At 43.3% G+C, this 10,279-nt stretch overlaps 1 protein-coding gene across 2 annotated transcripts; it reads right to left on the reverse strand.

Annotated features, from left to right (window-relative positions):
• Nucleotides 1-2,640: 2,640 nt before the first annotated feature.
• Nucleotides 2,641-8,860, reverse strand: ddx23 (DEAD (Asp-Glu-Ala-Asp) box polypeptide 23). 2 transcript variants are annotated; one of them, XM_010897682.4, is made up of 17 exons: nucleotides 8,738-8,860; nucleotides 8,207-8,376; nucleotides 7,947-8,072; nucleotides 7,745-7,835; nucleotides 7,586-7,651; nucleotides 7,348-7,486; nucleotides 6,952-7,085; nucleotides 6,681-6,793; nucleotides 6,357-6,500; nucleotides 6,000-6,225; nucleotides 5,762-5,907; nucleotides 5,483-5,660; nucleotides 5,158-5,400; nucleotides 4,396-4,547; nucleotides 4,192-4,300; nucleotides 3,871-4,045; nucleotides 2,641-3,728 (listed from the first exon to the last, which is right to left on the reverse strand). In XM_010897682.4, the coding sequence occupies exons 2-17, from the start codon at nucleotides 8,374-8,376 to the stop codon at nucleotides 3,505-3,507; spliced, it is 2,436 nt and encodes an 811-aa protein (XP_010895984.1). In that variant the 5' UTR covers nucleotides 8,738-8,860; the 3' UTR covers nucleotides 2,641-3,504. The 2 variants fall into 2 exon arrangements, with proteins under 2 accessions (XP_010895984.1, XP_010895983.1); XM_010897681.5 differs by having other exon boundaries at nucleotides 7,745-7,838.
• Between the last annotated feature and the right edge of the window lie 1,419 nt (nucleotides 8,861-10,279).

The following is a 10,279-nucleotide window of genomic DNA, read 5'->3' on the forward strand; positions in this document are numbered from 1 at the left end:
CAAAGGACCCACCTCCCCAGAAAAAACGACCCTTCTTCAAAACTACCCCACAAAATGTAACCCAGTCGCCTGTGGGTTCTTTATGGGCTATATGGGAAATGAGGTCAAACATGCAAACAACTCAAATGCCCCTTTATATTCTTCAGACGTTCATGTATCTTTATAATTGCATGTCCGCTTATGATTATTTTAGGACCGTTTGCACATTGTGGTCAGAACAGGAACCATGGACTCTGGATAAACAGATGGAATGTCTACTTTTTAGTAACTTGCAATGGGAAATAGTCTTGCATCTAAATATAATGTACATATTGAATGGGCATCTGGTTATAATGAGTAGTTCTGATATTTTTTTCGTTTTTGAATTTCTCTCACTATGGATCTGTTCTACACATTTCAGAGATTTTTTTTTTTTTCGTCCAGATAGTTTTAACGAGAAGTTGAATGGTTTTGGGAGAACCACAGATATGGAATCTTTTAAGGTACATGGTTACGTATTTATTAGCTGCATAAACCTGCAGTAAATGTATTTACATTTCACTTCCACTATCTTGTTTCTGTTACACATATCACACAGAGAATATCATAGTATTTACTCTTAACAACATGCGCATATATATAGAGACACATACATATATACACACCAAATCTAAGAATGTACTTTTGCATGCCTTTCCACCTCCAAACTCTCCTTCGTGGCAGGGGGATCTCACTCTTTCCACTGATGGTCCTCCTGTTGATTGTAGCACATTTTTTGATTGTAGCATCCACAATGTCATTAGCACGCTCACATCATACAAGTCTACCGACACCTTCTCGACAAGGAAGACAGCAACTCATACTAAGTATGTATATTCTCTCTGTTTAGAAATGTACCAGTTTGTCACAAACTCATTTCAGCTACAGCACTTTGTTTACCATCAATTATAGTTTTACTGTCTGTGGTTTACGAGGCAGATCCTCAAGTTGTCCTGTACCACAGGCATGTTATTGATCCAACCTTTATTAATCGTGCTCAACTGATGCTCAGCTCACTTTTCTCCATTGGCTAATTTGGTGAAGAACTTGTGGTGTGGTGTTCTTCGAAAGGACTCAAGCTGTAGCAACTGTGACATGGTCTCATATGTGATTATTTACCAAGCGATCAGTTGGGCATATTGTGGAATAAAGACCTGCATGAACAGGGGTCCCTGAAGACCAGAGCGGAGCCTATGGGGTCCACAACTTCCACATCTTAATAGGTTCTTTTTTTTTGTGTTCTGTATTTTTTGAAATATCTCAGCATGATGGAAAAAATACCAGAAAAAAAAATTCTATGCAAGTGTTGCATGAGACCTGAATGCTTATTTTTTTTGCAGTTATACAGTTTATTATTGATGACTGATTCTATTTCTCCTTGTTATTTCTTAGTTATATTATTGATGTTAGGACAATTCTCTCTGTTAAAGGCACTGGGTCACTCCTTTTGAATTACAAATCAACCACCACTATTAACCACTAAAAAATAATAAATATCAAATATTGTATGTAACCTGAGAACAACCTTGACTGATGAAACATTAGATTTTTGTTTTATACAAAACTTCTGTATTTTCCTGGCCCCGTATTATTTCTCAACAGGAAGGCAAACAGAAAGTAAACTTTTTATATCTCAGATGTTTTACTTTAGAATCAAATGGTTTATATTGCCCAACCAGGATTGGATCTAAAGATATTCATTCCCAATGCACCTTGACCACCAACCATCAGAGATTAAGTAGATTTGGTGACTTGCTAGATGCAGCCTTGCATGTCTTTGTTCACTTACAAACTATTTTCACCGTACTTTGGCAGTATGTCATTGTGAAAGTGGACCAATGTAGTCATGGATGATAGTTAAAAACAGAATGAGGTTATCAATTGATGAAGCACAATTTTTACATGGGTAAAAGATTATATTCTTTATGCAATACAAAGCCTGACATTGAAAGACTTAAAATGCCTTAGCCCATCTGGACTTCTTTCTGTGTAAGTAGAAAAAATTGCACTAATTAATTTTTTGATGGTTGCTTTGTAATGCAATACTGCACTAAATATATGTATTCACTATACACTGGACTTTATCACAGCGTGCTGGTGTGAACAACACGCTCATTTCTTCAATTTTGAAAAATAAAAAAAGAAATGTCCTGCCTAATGCTGTATAGAATGCTTTCTATTTAAGGATATATTTAAAAATGCTAAGTGAAACAATTAGTGAAATAAAAATGACATTTTATGTACTTTTAATGCATCGGTTCTCTTGTGCTTTGTTCAACCTCTAATTGTCTTTCTGTTAGTAGATTCCAGGTAGTTGATGTAAAGGATCTGCTGTAGTTCTCCGATTATGTTTTATACGGACTGGATCCAACATTCACATCAAAATATCTGTGGCTTCGGTGTGTGCCCAATAGCAGCTGACTGAGATAAAAGACTTTTGGAGAATCAAGCAGAAAGGATCTTTCACAAGTTAAACATACATTTTCTATGCTGATTAATGGAATATTTTTTTTTTCACAAAAGGTCACAACATACTATACTGTCATATTTGGTTGTTATTTAAAATACTGTATTCTTTGTAAGGCCCAATTTATGTTTGAATGGAATTTGAATTAGATGATCAAAGTTGTACATAATTGTTTTATTTAATGTACGGTAGCAAATATTACAGTATATTCATCATTATAACCAACTGACTGAAGTAACATCACATCTATCAGGTTTCTCTGGGAGACAGTGATATTCATTGTATTGGTCTCTACACCATTTGTATACTCTCAAAACACAGTTAAAGCTGAAATCTGCTACGTAAAAGCTCTTGTTACTGAATCTTTTTGTCGATGAAATGAAAGAGGGCAGGGATTTTAACTTGCAATATGTTTTTTGAAGTAACTTTTGTGGTAATGCAAATGTAATTAAATGCAGATTTCAGCTTTTAACTCAAAACATTTGTTTAAAAAAAAAAAAAAACATGAAATACACCAATGTTCTGCTTGGGGTTAGGAACCGGAGTGGTCACAGGGGGTCGATGAAACATGGAGCTTTAAATCGAGAACGAATTTCTGTAGATACCTTCCCCTCCATACATTCAAAGATTTTATATAAAGGCCGGACTACAGCAAAGACATAAGAACTGAGGAGGTATGAGACAAGAGTAATGAAGACAGGAACTGAGGTGGTACGAGACAGTAGGAGAGAAGACAAAGGAACAGAGGAGGTGCTAGACATGAGGAGTCAACAAGGTGATGAGGCAGACAGAGAAAGAAAGAAGATGAGAAATGTAAAGAAGTCCTGATGACTAGAATAACAGTTACTGATATATTAGGAGACATGATAAAAAAAAAGAAAAAAAATATTGTGTGTTTGTGTGTGCGAGCGAGCGAGCGAGAGAGAATGAGAAAAAGATTGGGTGTGTAAAAGCACTCTGCAACCACTCCGGTCCCTGGCCGGTCCATGCGAGCTGTCCACACGAGTTGATGGACAACATCAGGCAAAGATGGTCTCCTCGCGTCGCTTCTTGGTGAGGATGGTCCCAGGCTTGTGCTGGGCGTCGGGGTGGTTGGACAGTTCTGGGGGGCAGGTGGACACAGGGCTCTCCAGGAAGGCCTGCTTCAGGTCGTAGAAAACAGCAGAGTCCTCCTTGGTGAGGAAGGTCAGCGCCACGCCACTCTTCCCGGCACGGCCCGTACGACCAATGCGATGGATGTAGTCTGCCAGGGAGGGGAAGGGTCAGAGCATGAACGGAGGAGATGACCGCAAACATGGGCTGCTGTGCAGAGTAACTGCGACGGAAGAGGTGCCAAACATGTAGGCGGGTGACCCCAAGGTCAAAGGTCAGAGGGGCGGGCTTACCCTCGATGTTCTTGGCCATGTCGTAGTTGAGCACCATGGACACATCGTGGATGTCGATACCTCTCCCAGCCACGTCGGTGGCCACCAGGATGTCTTTGGCTCCGGCCTTCAGGTTGGACAGAGCGAACTCTCTCTGCTCCTGGCCCTTGCCGCCATGCAACGTGCAAGCATTGTACTGAGGGAGAAACAGTTAGACAAGGAGTACAGCCAATTTAATGAAGTCCGGATTCCAGTGGTTAAATTATACCTAGTGAACCTACTCAAGCACAATTAAACCCAGGATATAAATATGTGCCAGGAATAAATAGCCTGGGGCCTTACCCCCATCTTCTCCAGAGACTTGGCCAGCACGTCGCAACCCTTCTTTTGGTTGACAAAGATGATGATGGGTGGCTCGAACCCGCGGGCCAAAACCTCCAGCAATCTCTTCCTGAACGTTAGGAAAGCAAGGGACGGCTCAGCGTTAGCTACAGAGCCAGGAACAGGCACGGTCTGTGTATTGTGTTTTGTGTCAGAGCGTATTACCTCTTCTCTCCCTCCCCCATGAGGATGACCTTCTGTTCCACTCTTTCGTGGGGTTTTCCAGCGGAGCCGATGTACACCACGGCCGGGCGTCGCAGGTAGGTACGGGCCAACCTCTCCACTGCTGCCGGCATGGTCGCGGTGAACATGACCGTCTTAGAGACAAAAAAGGTAAATTGTTCGTCATTGTATTGGTATAGCATCAGCAGTCATTTTCTTTGTACGTTTAAGCAATAATCACAGATAGCCAGTTGCTGTTTAGTGAGTAAATGACCCTATGTGAGTGACACTGACCAAATTTCACACTTTGTACCAAAACAGTCCAATAGCATGACAATCTTAGTGAAATTCGCTAATTAAAAATTAAAAGTACTTTTTAGCTACTTTTTACTTTCACTTGAGTAGTTTTCTACACAAGTAGTTGTACTTCTACTCGAATAAAAGTTAATTAAAGTAAGAGTACTTGTACTTGAAAAGATATTTAAGAGTTTTTTCAACCTCTGTAAATAAGGCACAAGGGTGTTGAAATATATTGTCAATAAGGCACAACCCTTCATTGAGTACCTGAACACAGTGCTTAGTCGTGGTATATTGGCAATATACCACAAACTCTTGAGATGCCTTGAAATCACCAACAAAGCAGTAAAAGATCCCTGGCATTAAACCTGTGGAATATGAGCTATCAGCATTCGGGACTCAAAGATCCTGGTGATGGGTTTTGTCTCTCCCTGTCATTCTACTGGGCTGACTGTGTTGAACTCTCACCTGTCTGTACTTGTGCTTTCCCATTTCAAAGTTCATCTTCATTTTCTCTGGGTCCTCTGCTTCATCTGTGTCTGGCTTCTGATTGGTCACAGGGATGTACTCTAGGATCTTCTGGACGTCAGGCTCGAAGCCCATGTCTATCATGCGGTCAGCCTCGTCCAGTACCACGTAGGTACAGCGGCCCAGGACCAGGTACCGGTTCTCCAACACGTCAATCAGACGACCCGGGGTGGCTATCACTATCTGGAACACAAACACGCTTTAAATCCCATTTACTCAAACATTACTAATGCAGCGTGCGTGTTGGTGTTTTCCATTGTCTGACCTCACAGCCCATTCGGAGGCGGAAGCCCTGGTCCTCCCTGGAGATACCTCCGATGACAGCCACAGTGCGGATGCCCAGAGGTTTCCCAAACTTCAGCGTCTCCTCCTCGATCTGCTGGGCCAGCTCACGGGTTGGGGCCAGGATCACAGCATACGGACCCTGGTCCGAGTCCTCGATCCTATGGCGAAGGGCGGAAGAGGCAATGAGATAGGGGGAGCGTGCGTGCGTGCGTGGGTGACCCCCCCCCCCCCCCCAACCAGACTGGCAAAGTGACCTCACCTGTCGTCCTTGGGTAGCGTGGTGATCCAGACCAGCAGGGGGATGAGGAACGCCGCTGTTTTACCGCTACCTGTCTCAGCCACGCCTATGATGTCACGGTTCTGCAAGCCAATGGGGATGGCTTGTCTCTGGATTGGAGTTGGGTCCTGTGTGGGTGGCCAAGAAAACGACAGTGTTATTGAACGCCGCCGGCACTAAAGCGGCGCGTGTCTGTATGCCTGAGGTGGGCACGGCTGACCTTGTAGCCGCAGTTGTCGATGACCTCCACGATGTGTGGGGGCAGGTCATACTCCTTCCAGTTCCTGATGGGGTTGGGGATCTTGCCGCCTTTGGTGGTGATGCTGTAGTCCTCCCTGAAGATACGCCAGTCCCTGTCAGCCATCTCGTCTAGCTTCTTCTGAGACCAGTGTCGGTCATCCCAGCGCTGTTTGGCCTCCTTCTTACGCACCTTCTTTAGACGCACCCTGAGGAGCAGGCGGGCAGAGGAGGAGGGTGGGAGAGAGAAGGGAGGAGACAGAGGTTGGAGACACGTTTGTGTCAAAGCCATGTATGTTTATGTGAGCTCATGGTGGTTTCAGGTGTGTGTTTGTCTCACTCTTCTTGCTCCTTCTCCTCCATTGTGCGTCTGGTCTCCATCAGGTCGCCATAAAAATGGGACTGATCTCTCTTCTGTTGCTTCAGGTCGATCCCAGCGATGAAACCCCGGCCATAGAGCTGGACCTGGTGCTTTTCTTTGTACCTGCAAGGTAGAAAAGGATGTTAGATGGCCGCACAGAAGACAGGACATCCAAGTATTTAAGGAAACAAGGGGTTAAAAGTTATCACCAGGCTCCATTACGGGGCGTATAAAAGTGCAAAATATGCAAAACTGTGTGCGAAACTCCGAACACGTCGCCATGGCATTCACATGCAGACTCACAGGGGGTTGTAGTCAGTAGACGTGTCTTCAGAGGCATCCCACTCAAAGACAAACTTCCTGTCGTTCAGGTGGCGTGTCCGCCTGCGCTTCTTCGTCCCACCCAGGTAACGCTCCTGATTGGACAGAGACAGATAGCTGTGGAGGTGGCACCGTATCCCTTCCCAAATGCCTAACTTGAACACAGACCTAGTCTGAGAGTCTAGAGTGAGGGATTCTAGGATGGTCTGGGATACCAACGAGGTCCAAGTAAGAACCCAATCTCAAGACTGACCTTGATGGCCTGGAGCTCTTTGCCTTTATCCTTCTCCTCTCTGATCTTCTGTCTTCCGTCGTCCTCCTGGTCACCGTTGTTTTCTCGCTCCATCCGCTCCCGGCGCTCCCGGCGTTCCCTCTCTTGAGGGTCCTCTGCAACAGACATGCATTGTGAGCCAGCAGTGGTGTCACAGGTCAAGCTATTCCCACAAGGTACTTCCCACCTTACAAGTGTCCAAACATAAGAATTAAATGCTCGGAAAGACGAATAAAGAGAAGAGCCACGCTCCTCCTGCAGAATAGGGAATCACGTCAGCTCAACACATTCTATCCACGACGTTCAGTATGTTGAGCTCTCCTGAACAGAGTAACTCCAACATCCTGCCTCTCCCGTCATCTTCCTCCCCCTACTTACCCATCATCTTCCTCCCTATATCCTGGAACACCCTCCTCTTCTTCCGCTCTTCATCAATGGCTTTCTTTCTCTCCTCCATCTCCAGCTCCCTGCGCCTCAGGGCCTCCGCCTCACGCTCAGCCTTGGACAGAAACTTGGGCTGAGAGAGATTGAGAAGGGAGAAAGGTTTCAAACAGTGAATACAATTGAATCAACATGGTCAGAAATGGCTCTTTGTCTTCCTTTAACCTGGTCTCACCTTCGCTTCAGCTTCCTCTTCTGCTTTTTTCTTGGCTAGAAGTTCCTCTAGAGAGAGTGGCTGGACCTGAGAGAGAAAGAGAGTCATACCTAATAAACACCATCACAACTCAGGATGTACCCTTCTGTGCCAGTTAGCTGGGCTTGAGGAGTGACTTACCTTGACTTTCTTCTTTTTGTCATCTTCCTCATCCTCCTCTTTTTTCAAATCCTTCTCCCTCTTTATCCTGTCCTTGGACTTCGGGGAAACACTTCTGGAAGAAGACACCACTCAATTTGAAGGGCTTGAAGGAGACTGCAATTACATTCTGAATATTTTAAAGCAACATAGCATCCACTCAACCAGACATAAGCCAACACACCTGGATTTCTTGCTGCGATCTTTGTCTCTGCGGTGACTATCCTTGTCTCGTTCTCTGTCCTTGCGACTCCTTTCTCTGTCCTTGTCACGCTCCTTCTCTCTATCCTTGTCCTTCAGACGGCGATCTCTGCAGAGGAAAGAAAGATATGTAGAGATTTTATCAATGTGAGACATTTTCTAAACTCACTGGACACCCTTGGCAAACAGGGGAAAGACAGCCTGCTGTGCATGCACCTACTGACAATTGTGGGTCAAACAAACCTTTCGGCAGATTTAGATCTGTTACGTTCACGAGAGCGTTGGCGTGGTTTCCTGTCCTTGGATGGGGAGCCTTTGCGCTCACGTTCTCGTGAGCGACTGCGTTTTCGCTCCCGGTCTTTGACTCCTGAGGTCTCTGCTGCATCTTTCTTGTCAGTTGTATCACCAGCCATCTGTGAGGACAGTCAGAAGGAGCAGTCCGTGATCAAATCGTTTCAGTTTATTAAGGTATATAGCCCCACGTGGAACTCTATTTACCAAAGAAGCTATGTCAAACACCTAAGAGTAATCATTATACTACCAACTAATTAATTATTTAAAAAAAGATGTTGAGTTTGTGTTGGGCTGGAATATATTACTGCTTACTAGCTACCTAACCTAGCTACATCACATGCTAACTTAAGATAATTTATTTACAAAAACTGGTAACTGGGGTATATCACGTTTCATGGATAAAATATAAGATTATTTTTGATAAATGGAAATGCGATGTTCTACAGCATAATGATAAAAACGCATTCATAAAACACAAACCTTAATCTTTTATAAACAAGAAGATTGCGAATAGTGTTCGTTCATCAAGCCGCCATGTTGCATGTCGTCGAACTATGACTCCCAACGGAGTAGAGACTATTAAATCTGGGAATTGTAGTTTTCAATGGGCGTTAGAAAGTAGATTTGTAACGGGCACTGTGTAGGACCCTACCTCTAAACAATAATACAACTTGTCTCTTCCTCGTCTTCCCTCACTGAACGAGCACGGTATAGTATTATCTAGTCCAGGGTGGTTTAGGGTTGGAAGGATCGTACTGCAAGTGTATTAAGCAAGTATAAGGAGATTACATGTCAATGTAAACTGATAGACGGACTGTCAGGAAAGTTTAAAAGGGAAGTATCAGTCTTTCTGATTAATTGTGTAGAAAAATAACATTTGATATATTAATTTAAAACATTAACTGCAGATGTCTACTGATAATTTGTAATTATTTTTGTGCTAGTAGTACAGTACAAATCTCACATATTGCCCCTTTAAGAATGGCTATTAAACCGGTTTCAACCAGGTTTCCTACAGTTCCCAAGAAGATACGCTTCAGAATTAGGACCCACATTGTTTACAACAAGGATACCTAAATGCCTGCGCGATAATTTATTGAGCTGTTATGTACTTTTACAACACAAGGTGGCAAAGTTGCTCATGTTTTCAGCAGAGAACAGAAACCACTTCGCTCTTTAATAAAGTCAAGGATGTAGTGGTAGCACACGTTTATTTTCAAATTGGTAGTATTATAATGTAGGAGCCGGCAGAATTTTTTTTTCTTCTCACAGTTAGCCTAGTGTTCTGTATGCATGTGAATATTACTGTTATTAAAATGAATATTTAAGTATTCAGTGAAAATTGACAGATCTTGGTCCTATTGATAAGTAAACATAGCTCTTCCAATTAATGGAAGACTGAATTCTAATCAAATACATATTCAATGGTGTGGTCTTTGTTTGCCTTTCTTTGAGAGGAATTCACCTTATTATAATGCAAATGATTAGGCCTACATTGGTTGGAATGGATTTTGTTACATTCCGCTCCCCTTATTTCACTATTCCTTTGGTATAATATTAAAAGGGATGGAAATCCACATGCAACATCTAAATCTGTACCTAACTCAGTTGTTATGGTTAGGACTTATCTCCCCATGCAGTACTATGAAACAGGTAGGCAATATTGTGAGAAGCCCAGATCCATTTCACCCTGTGAGATTCAGCCAGCCCTTTGACGAAGAGCCCGCAGTCAATTTAGTTCCAGTCAGTGAACAACAGGTGTTTCTCTCAGAACCCGAATTCTGCTTGGCAGCCTTCTCCATTTGTCCTTGGGAGTGATTCCTCCATACCCTCCCAGAAAAGTCTCTCAAAGCCAATACTTTTAGATACTCCTGAGTCTCTTTCTCACTAAAAGCTGTTCCCTGTAGCCCCCACCCTCTACCGAGTGTCTGCACCATGGTCAGCAGATTAAAAAAGAAAGAGAACGTCTCTCTCTGTGATTAAGCGCCATTTTATCTGGATGATCTGATTAAAGGATGTTTT

Source organism: Esox lucius, chromosome 12 (assembly GCF_011004845.1).
Source record: "Esox lucius isolate fEsoLuc1 chromosome 12, fEsoLuc1.pri, whole genome shotgun sequence".
Lineage (NCBI taxonomy): Eukaryota > Metazoa > Chordata > Actinopteri > Esociformes > Esocidae > Esox > Esox lucius.

Coding starts and splice junctions, on each gene's coding strand:
- ddx23 (XM_010897681.5), bottom strand. CDS start 8,376: ATGGCTGGTGATACAACTGACAAGAAAGATGCAGCAGAGACCTCAGGA. Junction 7,086..7,347: donor TATAGGGAGGAAGATGATGG/GTAAGTAGGGGG, acceptor TGTCTGTTGCAG/AGGACCCTCAAGAGAGGGAA. Junction 5,661..5,761: donor ACGCTACCCAAGGACGACAG/GTGAGGTCACTT, acceptor CCTTCGCCATAG/GATCGAGGACTCGGACCAGG.